Source organism: Musa acuminata, chromosome BXJ1-4, assembly GCF_036884655.1.
Source record: "Musa acuminata AAA Group cultivar baxijiao chromosome BXJ1-4, Cavendish_Baxijiao_AAA, whole genome shotgun sequence".
In the NCBI taxonomy this organism is placed as follows: Eukaryota; Viridiplantae; Streptophyta; class Magnoliopsida; order Zingiberales; family Musaceae; genus Musa; species Musa acuminata.
The window spans coordinates 34,560,001-34,575,337 of record NC_088330.1 but is presented as its reverse complement, the minus strand read 5'-3'; the positions used below and the strand labels follow the sequence as shown (position 1 = coordinate 34,575,337).

The following is a 15,337-nucleotide window of genomic DNA, read 5'->3' as shown; positions in this document are numbered from 1 at the left end:
GAGTTTACTGGGCTTGTTCTTTTTGAGGCCCAACTTGCACCCGGATCCGTTTGCAATCTCCGAATCGGGTCGGATCCTGGCCCAATATGAGTCATACATTCTGCCCGTCTTTGGTGCATCATCTTCCTTCAATCTTGCTTGGAGGAATGATGCAGTCAGCTACACTGCAACTCAATTGAATCCAATGTCTGCTTGTCTCCAGTGCATCATCTTCATTGGATGACCCCAAGCAACTGTTAGAGAGAGAGAGCTGCAGGCCGAGGAATGAATTCGCATCTCATATTTCAACAAGAACCTACTGAAACAGGAAAAGAGATCACAAATTACTTGCAAGTTGCTACAGATTTGCCGCATATATTGCAAAGGAGAAGAATGAAAACCTCTGCAAAGCGCGCATGGCGACGCTGTGGCTTGGAAGGTTCGGCATTTGTTTTCTGCTCCAGATGAGTGAGAGCTTGTTTCCTAGGCTGTAAGCCAAGCCCCAAAAAGGACCATGGAGTTGGATTCTTCTTGGATGAGACAGAAGGCATGGTGTGGAGAAGCCAGGACTCTGATGGTGATTGAGGAGGCAGTAATGGCAGAGGAGACTGCAGGGGACTAACACTGTTCATGTCCGAGTCTTCTGCTTCAGGATGGTGAGCAACATCGGCATGCGTTTTCTTCAAATCTAGCCGGTTTCCATCTTCGATGTTGGTAGTTTTGCTTTCTTTGCCGGGAACTCCAAGAAAACCTCTCCCTTCGCGGAAAGGTGATGGAGGAGCTTCGTACCTGTATGGTGATACTGCTCCACCGATAGAATGCCGGGCTGTCGGCGAATCGCCCCGACGGTTGGGTTTGCTTGTTAGTTTGGTGCCTTCATCTTCTTCTTGACTCGAGTTTTTGATCTGTGGGCGATGGATTTCTCTTCTCCTCGGCGGAGGCAGATGACGGCCGCGATGCTTCATCCCGGGGAACGGATTGAAGAGGCAAAATGAGCTCTTCAGAGAGAACTTTGGAAGCAACCCGCAAGCTCCCGAAGGCGTTCGGCCATGGTTGTCGTAGTCATCATCGTCTTCTTCACCGTCGTCGTCAGTGCTATGCGAAGGCCTTCGATGGTGGAGGAGAGGAGACCTTCTTAGATTCTCGCTCACAAGCCTGTCGGTCGCCCTCGTTGGCTCTCGGGCTGGAGTAGCCGCTTTCCTGAAGGTGTACTGCGGCGAGCCCGACGCCAGCGCCTGGGCGGCGGGCAAGAACCTTGCCATCATGAAGTCCTGCACCTGCGGCTCTCTCGAGGCGTGGGTCGAAGGCTTGACGTGTTCGCGGAAACTACTGAGGCCGCTCACGCTGCAGTTCATGAGGAAGGATTCCGTCCTCGACAGCGCGTCCGGCGCGTCCGTGAATACGTCGCCGTCGTCGTCATCGTCGTCGTTGTTGTTTGTGTTGTTGGGCGCCTGAGTCGGCTGCTGCTGTGACCTATTGTCCGCCTTCAAGTCCTCCTCCTTGGCCGCTTCAGGGGATGCTGCGGCGCCTTCACTGGGATTGAAGGCGGCGGATTTATGAATCCCGATACTACTGCCGAGCTTCGCGGGCGGCGCCGTGGCTTCCCGTGAAGAATGCAGCTCCTCGACCGTCGGTTGCCTGCCGCCACCACTCTTCGGCTGGCCGGGCGTCTGCTCCCAGACGAAGGGCACGACGCCGGGGTTGCACACAGGGCCGGACTTCAACTCCGACCTGTAGAAAGGGAGCGAGAATCTACGCGGCGGTGGCTTCCTGCCGCTCTCTCCACTCCCATAAGCGGGTGGAACCGAAGAAGAAGAAGAAGCCGCCGCCGCCGCCGCCGCTGCCGCCGCTTCAGCAGAGAGTCGCCGGACGGAGAGGAGCGGGGCGTCGAAGTCGAGCTTCTTGTCCTCCATCAAATTCTTCACCATCTTCGCGCATCGATCAGACTCCAAGATCCAATCTTTCTCCACCCAAACACACCCAGCAGTGTCGCAGTCGAAGAAAAAGCAGATCTTGAATCAAAGAAATCATTAAAATGAATCCGTGAACGAGTTCTTCAAAAGGATAGAAGGCGGAGAGGACGAGAGAAAGGATTCAAACTGTGAAATGCTTGGAATAGAATGTAGCGCGGTGGACCGAGACACCTTCTACTCCGGATTTGCGTGAGCGGACCTTAAATTAGATCGAATGATTCATTAACTTTGATGGTAGATTTAGACCTGAAGATTTAGGTAGACGCCACGAATGACGCTGCCGTTGGCCTTCGAATGAAGCGTTGACATCGTGGGCTGAAAACAAAGAACGAGATCCTCGATTCACGCGATTGCTCGTTGTTGGAGCCGAAGGAGAGTTGACTGTATCGAGTCAACAGGAAAGAAAGCAGTGCGATCTGTGGGTCAGATGGAGGCTCACGTGTTCGTCATTAATTATCCGATCAACGTGACGTTGGACGTCGTCGCCGGGCACAGAAGTAGGCAGCGATGAAGGCGAGATCTGCCTTCGACTGTTGACTGCTGTGCAGATGACGGCAAATAATAAATAATATTAATAATAATAAATGATAACATAATATGAAGAACATAACAAAGAATTTAGGTATTTTTTAGGGTTTTTTTAATTATAAGAAATTTTCATCGTATTAAAAGACGTATATATCTTTCGAAGAATTTTAATAAATATAAATTAAAACCTTTTCCTACGTCCCGCGGGCCCCTTTCTTGGCTCACAGGGTATGCGGAAGGGTAAACCATGGGGCAATAGAACGCAAAAGGCACATCATTTTGCTATTTTTGGGGGAATATAAGCGATTTAGTCGAGTTTTTGATGGCTTCACATCGGCTTCTTCCTTAACCCCGTCGACTCATCTCTCCTCTTCCGTCCTCGTGGGATCCGACCATCGCGTGGAATGGCCAACAGCAATCTTCCTCGAAGGATCATCAAGGTAAAGTTCCTCGATCTTAACCCTTTCCGATCGGTGATCTCCCGTCTTCCCCTTCAGACCTCGAGGAGAGAGGGAATGTTCTTAGGGTTTCGTGTTTTGTTCTCTGATCTTGGCTTCTTGATTCTGTCATACGAACAGGAGACGCAGCGGCTTCTCAGCGAACCAGGTTTGTTTCGGCTCGTCTGTTCTGATCTCATGCTGGATTTCTCTGATGATGAGCTTGGGGTTGTGGATTGTCATCGGGGGAATGCTTGGCGTGTTATGGTTTTGGTTGACGCATTCTATTGTCTTCTGCAGCTCCGGGAATAAGTGCTTCCCCGTCGGAAGACAACATGCGCTACTTCAACGTGATGATTCTCGGGCCGTCCCAGTCTCCGTATGAAGGTAAAGTTGTGGATTGTGATCATTGGTCTGACTTGTTACTAAATTCATCTGTAGCGTGTGCTTACAGTTGCAAATAAGATTCTTCTGTTATAAACAGTTGGATCACTTCATCAATTCACTCTGCAAAACTACAGATCCTGGTAAACTTTCTTCAAGATGGCATCTGTATAGGATGAGTTTTCGCTCTTTGCGACGTCATTAATGTGAATTTTTCAGCACACTAGACCTAGATGCTTTATTTCTTTGATATCCTAATTAATCCCATACTTGAAGTGGAAGGTGGGTTGTGTTAGTAGACAAACTTGGTGTGGTTATGATAGCTCAGGGTTATGTATTTTGAGCTATGTGACTAGAGACCCAAGTGGGAAGGGGTTAGTTATACATGGTGAAAGAGTATATTTATAGAATATAATATCCTCTCGATATATTTAGTACACATATTATATAGTCCTTCCATATACAGTGTTCTAAAATGATGTACTGTTTTTAAAGGAAGATTAAGTTTATCTGTTAATTTTCAGAACATAATATGACAGTAGCAACATCGACAATGAATTCTTGCATACATCGATTTTGCAAATTTATGAGACAAGCAAAATTTACATATCAAAGAGCTCTAGAAAGACGAAAGAAGTGTAAGTTGAAAGTATGCCTTTACAATCTAGTTGCATCTATGTGAGTGATGATACTCCAAAGAACGATAATCCAATGAAAATGATCTGCATATTCTACGGTAGATCTATAAGTCAGAAGCACTTACTGATCTGATACCATTTGAACAGAAAAAAACTTGCACAGGGAACCATCTACACTAATTTTAACAATGAACATGTTGCAACAGTTATGAATATGTCATCCAAACAAGCAACTGTTATCAAAAACTTAAATCTGAATATCATTATCCATGAAACATTGTGTCTATTTATAAATATAAAAAGCAAGTTTTAGTTTTAGATATATTTGGTCAACTCCCATCACAAATTAAGGCTCGACCACTGACATCGCAATAGATTCAACACAGATAATTAAATATATCTAGATTTAATGTTGTAATCCTCAATCTTGGTGTAAGCCTGTTAGTTATAGATCTCTACAAACTAGTCTTGTGTTCTTTACGAGCTTCTTTGTGTACATTTGTTTTATTAAATCTTGAAGTGTCTTTTGAAACTTGGACTGAAATTGAACTAGAGCATATTCTTCAATGAGGCTTTTGAAGTAAAAGAACCAATTAGTTCTATTCAAAATCGGTTTCAGGAACATTTACTGTGTTCAATGTTCATTTTATTTTAAGTATGTTCTACGTATTTATCTAAAGGTATTGATTCAAGTTTCTAGTAACATTTTGTTCTTCCAATATATATACTTATATGAAGTATTTTCTCCCCTTCATGTCTGACTTTGACCTTTTTTGTTAGGAGGAGTATTCAAGCTTGAGTTGTTTTTACCCGAAGAATATCCAATGGCTGCCCCAAAGGTATGGTGATATGACTATGTATACATCTTGATTGTATTGTTTAGAGCCATTATTGTGGATGTGTTTAAGTCAAACACATAAAATTGGTGTTCAACAGAGTTGTGCATTTTGAAGATTTATCTTATTTCAGTTCCTGTTTATATTTAGGGTTGGCTAGACCTATTTGTTTGATGGTTCTCCATGCTGATGAGATAAGGTTGACATTATCACGAGCATAGGCACTCAGGCATAAGAGTTCACTGTTAGGAGTTATGAACACTGTTAGGTGGACTTTGTTAAATTGTAAGAAACTTACGAACGGTGGGTACACTGTTAGGAGTTATGACATAACAGTATACTGTTAGGTAGATAATAGGAACATCTAGCTTCGCTCACTTGGTATATCTTTTTAAATAAATAAAAAAAGAGTGTACCCAGTGTATGAGGTTGCCACCAATTCGGGGTCTAGGGAGGGTCAATGTATGTGGCCTTATCTTTAAATATTTTAAAGATACTGTTTTCATGACTTGAACCCTAGGCTCCTAGGTTGCAAAGAAGCAACATTACCGTTGTACCAAGTCTCGCTTCGCTCGCCTCAAGTGTTTTGCCATCTTCTGGCGTCTAGCGCTTTTGAAAACACTAGCATGATATTCAAAACCATCACAATGACATTAATCGGGTCTGATCTCATTTTGTGAGAATTATTATATCAATGTATCTGTTAAATTTGACTTTCCTCAGTCATGTAATATGGTTGCAATGCCAAACAATGAAATAGTTCTACCTTGAAACATACATATTCCAAAAACAAATAGCTGTTCATGCTTGTACTTTTGCTGGCTGTTGCATTTGAATTTTTAAAAATACCAACGACAACAAAAGGAAGGTGCCAACTATTTGGGGTCATCTGGCTGTATTAAGCTTTCCCTTCCACTGAACCCTGTTAAGTGCAATATCATTCTCTCTCTTTTTCTTACATCACTCAATTTTCCCATATTGTTGCACATTCATGCTTCCCCTCTTTTCCCAAAGCGGATGAACTTTCTTTCCATTAAGATTTCCTAACTAAATCTTCTGAACTGCTCTAAAATGATTTACTTACTTTCGATACGTGAACCTTAAAAATCTTTATTTCTGACATCGAAACAACTGCGTAGGGGCTACAGGTAGAGACATTAACTGAATCCCGGACAAGCATGTGACTATTTTTGAACATGCAAGTATGCTTGTCAATCTAAATGAAGAAACATTGAAAGACAAACTTTTCCTTGTGCATCTGTGTATTGAAAGACAAGTTATATCATGTCATTTGGCTTCGTAAAATGGCAGGAAAATTTCATATCTGCCTTTTTATTTTGTGGCAATTCTTTTAAATTTGTAAATTTACTCTCTCTCCTTCCTTAATACATAGTATTAGTATTACCTTATAGGAAAAATGTTTGAATCTCAAAGCTAATTTTAATGATTAATTCTAAATTTCCAGAGACAAGAAATTTGATTTTTTTTTTTTATTTGTTTGTTTTGTCTTGTTTTGTTGTGCATCTGGAATCTCTGATGATATCCAACTAGCTACGATTATTTTTGTGATGAACTTCGCTTGATGCCTTTGTATTGTGTTGGTAATATTTTAGGACAATAACGTAGCACGAGATGATAGCGTTTGTCAACTCTTGCATTAATGGCTGATATCAAGCACCATTGTCAATTTTTTATTCATTTTTATTTTTTTTCTTGAATTTGCACTTTCTGATTCATCATCTGAAGTTGCAACATCCATGCTTCAATGTTATATTTTCTTTAGTTATCCATTGTAATATCTATTGGCATTCAAGCCTTTATTTTCTCATGCTGGGCATCAGAACACGAGCATTACCAAGAGTATTTGATTGGTCTAATCTTTCCATGACCTTTGAGTTTCTCTTTCTTTTAATCATGCTGTGCATGCTGAGTCAGCTACCCTTGCTGGTTTAATTGTCTGTGAAACAGGTCCGCTTCCTCACCAAAATTTATCATCCTAATATTGACAAGGTTAGCAGATCATTCATTCTTGTTCTTTCGCAGTCACTGTGATTTCACTTAATTACTAGCTTTTTGCAGCTTGGAAGAATATGCCTAGACATTCTAAAAGACAAGTGGAGTCCAGCTCTCCAAATTAGAACAGTACTTCTCAGGTGACCATCGTTTTCTTGGCTGTTTCATTTACCCTGTGGAATAACCAGAAACTTAATTCTCAGTTTTTTGTGAGTACAATCCTGTAATGCATTTGCTTTCATTGTACCCCTGAAATATGTGCTCCATAATTTTTTTTTTTTACTTTTTGCATGTGTTATTGCTCAGGTTATTTCTTAAAGTATATAGCTGATCAAAGACAAACATAAATGCTTGCTCTCACAACTCTGCATTTCCTTTATCATGTGTTCTGGGGTTGATCTTCTACGAGGCATTTATCTCATACTTTCCATCTGTTTCCCATAAATTGGGTTGAGAGGTTAAGGAGACAAGTCAGTTGAAGGGCAGAGGAGTTTCTAGGGATGAGGAGTGTGGTAATCAGTAAACTTCCACAGTGAAAGCATGGGTTTGATTGTCATCAAATTAGTCCATGGTACAGTAAGTAGCTGCAGAGAGCTTATAACACCAGAGCCATGCATGCAAAAAGGTGGTAGATTGAGGGGCATACATGCATTTGTGACTATAGTTCTTGTTTCTCCTTGATGACTCTCTGTCTCACATATGCTGATGATAAAACTACTTAATGCTATTTGAACAATTATTAACGAGCATGTAATGAAGCCCGTCCTATGTGTAACTGCAAAAACTTCCCCTACCTTTTGCCATTCCTAGGATGAGTACATTATTGCGTAGCACATGCATCTGATCCTTTACTTTACTTCCCCTATATGGATCATCATGATTATACTTCATTAAATTATACTGATTTTTCAAGAGCTTGTACTTAATTTAGCTGTTGGCTTCTTGAGTTTGTAAAGTTTCTCAATTTCTTGAATTAAATCTAATATCGATTGGTTTTATTTTCTCTAGTATTCAAGCTCTTCTCAGTGCCCCAAATCCAGATGATCCACTTTCAGACAACATTGCAAAGCATTGGAAGACAAACGAAGCAGAAGCAGTGGAAACAGGTAAGCATGATGATGATGATGATGATGATGATTATTATTATTTGAAGAAGCAGCTTGATGCTTATTTCTGCATTAATATTTGCTGATTATATTTCTTTTCATGGAATTTTATTGGACATTGCAGCTAAGGAATGGACCCGTCTATATGCTTCTGGGGCATGAAATGGACAACACTAACCATTTCATGACAGCTACAGTGGAGTTTTAACAAAAAGGTGCTGGTTGCTTTTGACAAATGAAACCGTGATCTTGGATGCATAAGTAAAAGCTTTAGATATTTCAATTTCCTCTGTTATCCTATATGGTGTATATTGCTCTGAGGCTACCTCATCCAGTTTGTAAGAGGACTCTGAAGTTTGCAAACTAATAAGAACCAAGAAGCAAATTCTTGCTTCGCCTGTGTGGGACTGCAGAAATACCATAGAAGGTGTTTTGAAGTCTCAAAGCACACAACAGATTAACAGTTTATATGCTTGCCAGTCATCTGCAATTATGCAGATCCAAGAATTGTTCCTATGAGCAAATGAATACTCGTTAGATTTCCAAATTATATACTGTAGCGTTTTCAGTAAAGCTTTTTTACCTCAAGGCTGCAGATTCTTTCTGGCAGAACATATATGATCTGGCATTGCAGGCGTTCTTTTTTCAACTTTGCAGTTACTCTTAGTTGTGTTATTATCTTGATGCACTTAGCATTCTCATTGGGCCTCTTCAGTATTTGTTTTGCTCACAGCAACTTCCAGGCTAATCTATGGTGGGCATTCAGTTTCATCAGAGTTAGCAATTGTGCCCAAGCATCTCCGAGAAGTAGGTTGCGTCAGTGCTACACTGTATTTGCTTGTTTGATGGAGGCTTACGGAAGAACAATGAACTACAATGGAGCATGGGGATCAAAGATAACCCAGTTTGTGCCCTGTGGTTCCTACAAATCAACCCCTGGTTGCATTTTTTGCGCTTTAGCTGCCATCGCCAAACTCAGCTTGTAACAGATGTTGTTCTGCTAGTGCTGTTATCAGCACTCCCACCCGGCATTGTGCACGTTGGAGCAGCTTGGGCTGCTCCATCGAGGCCACTGCAAGGATGGTTGTGAGCTGCTCTTCTTGTTGATTGGATCATATTATTAGTGAACAATGGGAGATCAAATGCTCAGGATGAGCTACAGCTCAGCTGTGTTATTGAAAGGGAACCTGCTGTGATAATGCCGCAGATGCTGGTACTGGTAGGGCTACCTTCTTCCTGAGGAGCCAATAAAATCGAATCAAAGAAGGTGATGAAGAAAGGGAAGCGAGTGAGTCGTGTTCTGTTTGACTGTTGAACTGAGAGTAATGCTGAATCCGTCCTCAAGTTCTTTTATTAGTTTGATTGCTTGTTGCGACGTAATGCGCAATGATGACACATCCTTAACAATGAATGGCTCTTGAAATGTGCAGGCTTTGTGATTAGAGATGATATTTCCAAGTGCCTGCCTTGAGGATGCAGCAGGTACTGCCATTTGTCGATGCAGGTGTTGAAAAGTCAAATACTGTGTTGCGTGTGTTATACGAGCGGCGGGAAGTGTTTTGATGGCGGGCAGCGTCGGTGTTCCTCAGCGGCTGTCACCGCTCGACCTGAAGACCACAGGCCGACAGCGTGCACCGCCATGTCGCCCCGAAGTGTCCCCCCGTGCTGCGTTGCAAGTGGTAATCAATGGCCTTCTTCTTCTTGCTCGCCATCAAATCATTTCACGCTCGTGATCTCGGCGCCTGTGATCTGACGCAACGCCATGGTCGGTGTCTTCAATGCATTAAGAGGAAGAAAGGCACGATGGTGGCCGACAAGAAGACCAGGCTGAGCACAGCCAGGGAGGAGCTCAATGAAGAGAAACCTCAACGGGAAAACAAGTCGATGGATGCCTTTGAAGTAGTATCGAGGGAAGAGGAGAAAATGACAGCCATTGAGAGAAGAAACGATGATGAGGACGACGCGGCGGTCGCTGCAGAGGAAGAGGAAAAGGAGAGCAAAGCAGTGGCGGTGCTTCCTGTGAGCCCGGAGGTAGACCACCTAAAGGTCAAGCTGTTGGAGAAGGAGAAGGAAGCGGAGATTCTCGTGGTAGAGAATGCGATCTTGAAGACGAACGCCGAGGCGGAGGCGAAGAAGATGGCGGGCGCAGCACGGGCAAAGGAAGCGGAGCTCATGGCGAAGCTGGAGTCGACGGAGGAGGAGCTCAAAGCGAGCAGAGCCAAAGCGGACCGGCTGGCGGAGCAGCTGGAGGCGGCGGAGGGGGCGAAGACGGCGCTGGAGGCGGAGATGAGGCGGCTGAGGGCGCAGACGGAGCAGTGGCGGAAGGCGGCGGAGGCGGGCGCCGCGGCGCTGGACGCGGAGGGGAGAAGCTGCGGGTCGATGGACAAGCGCCTCGAGGCCTGGCACGTCGGTTGGGGGTCGCCACTGATGGCAGGGGACATGGACGACGACGGTGCTGGCGGGGCGGCGTGCGGCGGGATAATGAAGGGAGGCGGAGTTTGGACGGTGGTAGACATTTGGAAGAAGAAGAAGAAGGGGGGACAGCAGCAATGAAGCACGAGAGGGAAGAGGAGGGAGTGACTGCATGGCTCATCATCACGGCGCCTTTTGCATTCGTCTCCATGTTGGTTGCAAATTACTGCGTTTAAGTGTGTTCTGTTTTATTACCCTCTCCTTTTGGACACTTAAAAACTACAATGATCAGATCGAAGACTAATGTAAGGCTGCATACGATCAACAATATGTATTTGGATCGTCATCTCATTTAGGCGATCTGTGAGTCACAAAAAAGACTGAACAAAACATATGATGCTTCCAATATCAAATCATAGCATCATCTATCAAACATCTAATGAAAAATGCAACAAAGATGAGTTGAATAAACCTACTAGCAATACATGATCTATCAAACAAAATGGTCTTCAGTTCTACAATAAGGACAATGCAAATTTTAAACATCTTAGACCACATTTAAAACCTTAAACAAAAACACAAATTCGCAGCAAGAACCATCTCGTTTAGTGTCATGCTCGACAACTTGTCCGTGTAGTCAGTAAAAGTGTGATAACCTGCTGTTTCGGTATGTCAGGATAACAGTTGTCTCACCTCTTAAACCTAAGATGAGCAGCAACCAGCTTTCTTAACAGCGGATACATCATCCTTGGTGCCGACATTGATCGTCTGACCCTTCGGCAAATCTGCTGGATCATCACCAGCTTCAAGTGACTTCCTGCTCACCACTCGATATATCTGGGTCAGCACTTCAGTAAAGGCATTTTCCACATTCATTGATTCCAGAGCAGATGTCTCCATGAAGAACGCGTTCTCCTTCTCAGAAAAATCCTTTGCATCCTCAGTATTAACAGCCCTAAGATGTCGTAGATCTGCCTTGTTTCCCACTAGCATGATCACAATATTGGAATCAGTGTGATCTCTGAGTTCCTTCAACCATCTCTCTATGTTCTCAAATGTCACATGACGTGTGATATCATAGACAACTAGCGCACCAACTGCTCCCCGATAATACGCACTTGTGATCGCTCGGTATCTAATTTAATGTAACATAGGAGGAGTTAGTAGTCTGTATATGGTATACACCATAGGCCACTATAACAGATATAGTCCAACGAAAATTTTGTGCTCAACACATCTAACATAAATGCACATAATAATGTTTTCTTACCAAGTGGTGCTGCAAACTTGAGAGCAATACAATTTGCAAAGATATCAAACTGCGTGCACGAAAGATTCTCATTTTCACTATTAAATACAGCCAAAGCTAAGAAACCTTTCACAATTCAAACACCAGGGAAGACTAAGGAGAGGATTTCACCAAGAGAATAAGACATATGTCATAGTTAACTGATTAAAATGAAATTATTCACTGAGAAAAATGGAATATTTCCGTGGATAATCAAACATGAAGGCATGAACTCTTTGTAAATTGGGAATACATAAAAGATCAATTTGTCGACCGAGAGAATACATCAACTATACAAGTGTTTCAAGCACTGCTAGAAGAAAAAGGAATTGTACTAAAAAGCTAATAAATAAAACAATGAAGTTAAGGAAATTTTCTAATTTAGAAAATATATAATCCTCTATATACTTTTCCTCACAAAACAGAAGCTCATGCACTGGGACACCTCTTCTTTACCTCTGTATATGCCTTCACAAAAGATGAAGCAAACAAGGTAAACAAGAGATCTTATCTTTCTATTAGAAAAATGGAAGAAAAGAACACCTATATGAAAAAAATTTGCTATTTCTCTTTTTTTTTTGTCTATTGATGTTCCCTACAAATATATTAAGTGGATTCCAACAAATTCTTTAACATCCCCTCTAAGAAGACTTAACTGCCATCTTCCAAGTGAAGGATCTCAAGCAATAATGCTTCACCGTGCTGACCATACATGGGCCATTATAGCATCGAGCTTATAGAGTGCAGGATGATTGGCTAGATTGTGAAAATGGAAGCCTGGATCTAGAGATGATGACCTAACATATAAGAATTCGCTGGTGATGCACAAATTGAGGATTTTAGGGAAGTAAAAGCTCAGCTTTCTTACCCTATCTGATGCATCGATATGGCAATTGACCTCTTGCTCTGCATTGGGTAAATGGAGAGAGGTTTACGGTGAGTGTTTAACTCACAGCCAACATCCGCATACGGTTTGTTTCACTTTTCAGGATTTCTTGAAGAGGTAAAATGAAATGAAGTATATCTATTGTAGGTATGACAGTGTGAAGATCAAGGGGTTCTTACACAATGTTTTCAGAGCATGCACAACTTAGGTATAACACAGTGAAAATCTAGGGTTCCACCTTAGCTACCGAAACGAGTGTTGTGATTCTTCCTAAGATAAGAACAAGTGATCTAGATGAGTTCGGTTCTAGGGTTCCACCTTAGCTACATGATCAGGAACCAGGTATTGAAACTCTAAATTCCTTTCAGGCACAAAATATACACTGATGAAATATAAAGTTGTCCACAAGGTAATGCTATCTACCTCTCTACAATATTGCCATGAGTCATAATCATAATACATCCGACCTCAATACTAAGTTTTCTTTCGTGCTTTGAATTTTTCCCCGACGGCTACACAGATATTACCATTGAAAAGAAATAAAGCCCCAAAAAAAAAATCAAGAAATCTGACGCGGAAGGCAGAGCGCCGTTCATATCAAGGAAAAGAAAAGATTTTGGACAAGATCTGATGCACAAAACCCTAATTTCCATACAACAGAATAACCAGAGGTTACAACCGGAACCACGTCCCACGCCGGATCTGAAACCTAAGCACCCAAGGCCGATGAACAGAGAAGGCAAAGAAAGATATGGAGAGATCGGATCCAAGTAACAACAGATAAATCGTAGCAGGGAGGTCAAGAATCCGAACCTCTCTTGGCCAGCGGTATCCCAAATCTGGGCCTTGATAACCTTGTCCTCCACGCGAATGCTTCGGGTGGCGAACTCGACGCCGATGGTGGACTTGGACTCGAGGCTGAACTCGTCCCGGGTGAACCGCGAGAGCAGGTTCGATTTTCCGACGCCGGAGTCCCCGATCAGCACAACCTTGAAAAGGTAGTCGTAATCATCGTCCGCCCTGTACGCCATCCCGCCACCACTACCACCGTCGGCGGCCGCAGCAGCAGCAGCAGCACCACCGCTTCCAGCGCCTTCCGCCGGAAATCAGATCCCGCAAACCCTTCTACCGCCCTTTTCCTTCTCTTTGGGCGAGGAGCTGCGACTCGTCGTCGCTAGGGTTCTCGCCGTCGAGTCCGGTTGAGGTCAAAAGCTTATCGGTATATTTGTATATATATCCCTGAACAGATCATTTTGCCTTCCGCAATATATATTTGCAAATACACCCGCTCTAAAGGTTATATTACATAAAGTTATATTTGCAATACATAAGTGATGTGTGATAACATTTTCATATGTACCCCTAAAATATTTGTATTTGTATATATACCGCTAAAAGGAAGGAAACTTCACCTAAACGCACTTCAAGATTTCATATTTCTATATTTACCCCTTCATTCGCATCAACACTGTGGGGTTTCACTGCAAAAGGACAACTATGCCCTTATCATTAAATATTGATGATATATATGACCACATAAATCCAATTGATATAAAATATAACCCAATTATAATGATATACAAGATTAGATTGCATCACATGCGCCACTTGTTAGGTTTAATCTTGATCACAAATGAAAAGACAATATAACAATATATAGGTTTATTATAATAATATACAATTCATGCAATGTTGGGGGGTTTCTACCCATCTCTTTATCTTCTTTTGGTGGAGTAGTTCTTGTCCAAGTTGGTCCTTTGTTTTCCATATTATGTTCCTTTCTTGTTAATTGATGTTCTTGAGGTGTTGTTGGGGATTTTCTTACTAGATTTCTATCATAGTTGAGTAATTCTTGTACAAAGTTGACTATTCATGCATACTTTTCTTGTTTGTATTTTCTGTTGACTCTACTTTGTTCCTTATTGCTTGCAGGATGAGAGATAGAAAGGTCATACTGAATAAACACTGTACCATTGAAATCAATTTTAAGATGCATTTTCTTGTTGGCAGGATTCAGAATAACCATCAAACATCTCTAGATGAACCCATGAAATCACACCAAGCAAAGAAATGTCACTGAATTCTGTCAGAAATCCAATTCACTTTATCCTTTCCCCTTGATGACTGTATGTATCCATGGGATTGTTCTATTGGATTCTATGGCAAAGACTAATCTTCAACCAATTCTCTTGGACACCATTTTGCTGTTCACTTCTCATTGTACCTTGTCCAGCACACATCCTTGGAATCCATTCAAACTCTGCTGTCTGTAACTCTAAATTTGGGTTTTGGTGCATTATGTCCATTACTCTCTAATTTTCACTTCTGGAGTGAATCAAACTACATGAGAAGGCTGGCTTCAGCTGGAAAAGAATTGACAGATTGCATTCAAAAGGAGAAGTTTCAGCTGATGCAGTGACTACATTTGTTGTTATTGCACTGATTCTGCTGGCACTGTTGTTGCTGCTAATGTTATCCTCATGGTTTGGAGCAATGGTGGAGTAATGACATGCTGCTCCAATAGGCTCTTCAAAGTTCATCAACATGCAGCTAAGGTCTGACACACATCTCCACCATTTTTTAGCAATGGTGAGCTTATTGGATATGCTCTTCTCAAGTATGCTTCTGTTACTTTCTTCTTTCTATGCTTCTGCATAAGTTGTAAATGCCACAATATCTCAATCTAAATTGTATGTTCAAGTTACTGTACTCATACACTCAATAGGAACAAGTAGAAGTGAAACCACATTGCAATCCATTCTTATATGAGCTTCTTTTCTTCTTATCATCTCCTTTGGTACCAAAGCCTTTTAATACCAATCAATCCAAACACTCTACTCACAAAAATGTGAGCACT

The 15,337-nt window shown here is 42.1% G+C and overlaps 4 protein-coding genes across 6 annotated transcripts; 2 read left to right on the top strand and 2 right to left on the bottom strand.

The window, feature by feature from the left end:
• Window positions 1-119: 119 nt before the first annotated feature.
• Window positions 120-2,138, bottom strand: LOC135657474 (uncharacterized). Its single transcript, XM_065175967.1, has 2 exons — window positions 381-2,138; window positions 120-298 (listed from the first exon to the last, which is right to left on the bottom strand). Exons 1-2 carry the CDS (start codon window positions 1,905-1,907, stop codon window positions 296-298), a joined length of 1,530 nt encoding a protein of 509 aa, XP_065032039.1. The 5' UTR covers window positions 1,908-2,138; the 3' UTR covers window positions 120-295.
• A 641-nt stretch (window positions 2,139-2,779) lies between these two features.
• On the top strand, window positions 2,780-9,060 carry LOC135657453 (ubiquitin-conjugating enzyme E2 36-like). Of its 2 annotated transcripts, XR_010504856.1 has the most exons (9): window positions 2,780-2,920; window positions 3,059-3,086; window positions 3,218-3,304; window positions 4,720-4,778; window positions 6,744-6,785; window positions 6,855-6,928; window positions 7,797-7,894; window positions 8,019-8,109; window positions 8,610-9,060. XR_010504856.1 is itself a non-coding variant. In XM_065175965.1 (8 exons), exons 1-8 carry the CDS (start codon window positions 2,885-2,887, stop codon window positions 8,054-8,056), a joined length of 462 nt encoding a protein of 153 aa, XP_065032037.1. In that variant the 5' UTR covers window positions 2,781-2,884; the 3' UTR covers window positions 8,057-8,482. The 2 variants fall into 2 exon arrangements, 1 of the variants encoding a protein (XP_065032037.1); XM_065175965.1 differs by lacking the exon at window positions 8,610-9,060 and having other exon boundaries at window positions 2,781-2,920; window positions 8,019-8,482.
• LOC135657416 (interactor of constitutive active ROPs 1-like) lies at window positions 9,048-10,664 on the top strand. Of its 2 annotated transcripts, none has more exons than XM_065175956.1 (3): window positions 9,048-9,182; window positions 9,325-9,573; window positions 9,683-10,664. In XM_065175956.1, exons 2-3 carry the CDS (start codon window positions 9,457-9,459, stop codon window positions 10,445-10,447), a joined length of 882 nt encoding a protein of 293 aa, XP_065032028.1. In that variant the 5' UTR covers window positions 9,048-9,182; window positions 9,325-9,456; the 3' UTR covers window positions 10,448-10,664. The 2 variants fall into 2 exon arrangements, with proteins under 2 accessions (XP_065032028.1, XP_065032027.1); XM_065175955.1 differs by having other exon boundaries at window positions 9,078-9,216.
• Window positions 10,665-10,768: 104 nt separating this feature from the next.
• LOC135657439 (ras-related protein RABA1f) lies at window positions 10,769-13,685 on the bottom strand. Its single transcript, XM_065175962.1, has 2 exons — window positions 13,294-13,685; window positions 10,769-11,441 (listed from the first exon to the last, which is right to left on the bottom strand). Exons 1-2 carry the CDS (start codon window positions 13,509-13,511, stop codon window positions 11,009-11,011), a joined length of 651 nt encoding a protein of 216 aa, XP_065032034.1. The 5' UTR covers window positions 13,512-13,685; the 3' UTR covers window positions 10,769-11,008.
• Between the last annotated feature and the right edge of the window lie 1,652 nt (window positions 13,686-15,337).

What these genes read in the sequence shown, in the direction of transcription:
- LOC135657474 (XM_065175967.1), bottom strand. Translation starts at nt 1,907, where the DNA reads ATGGTGAAGAATTTGATGGAGGACAAGAAGCTCGACTTCGACGCCCCG.
- LOC135657416 (XM_065175956.1), top strand. Translation starts at nt 9,457, where the DNA reads ATGGCGGGCAGCGTCGGTGTTCCTCAGCGGCTGTCACCGCTCGACCTG. An exon ending in CCCGTGCTGCGTTGCAAGTG is followed by an intron (nt 9,574 to 9,682) that starts GTAATCAATGGC and finishes CAATGCATTAAG; the next exon opens with AGGAAGAAAGGCACGATGGT.
- LOC135657453 (XM_065175965.1), top strand. Translation starts at nt 2,885, where the DNA reads ATGGCCAACAGCAATCTTCCTCGAAGGATCATCAAG. An exon ending in TTCCTCGAAGGATCATCAAG is followed by an intron (nt 2,921 to 3,058) that starts GTAAAGTTCCTC and finishes TCATACGAACAG; the next exon opens with GAGACGCAGCGGCTTCTCAG. An exon ending in ATCCAATGGCTGCCCCAAAG is followed by an intron (nt 4,779 to 6,743) that starts GTATGGTGATAT and finishes TCTGTGAAACAG; the next exon opens with GTCCGCTTCCTCACCAAAAT.
- LOC135657439 (XM_065175962.1), bottom strand. Translation starts at nt 13,511, where the DNA reads ATGGCGTACAGGGCGGACGATGATTACGACTACCTTTTCAAGGTTGTG. An exon ending in GATACCGCTGGCCAAGAGAG is followed by an intron (nt 11,442 to 13,293) that starts GTTCGGATTCTT and finishes ACATTAAATTAG; the next exon opens with ATACCGAGCGATCACAAGTG.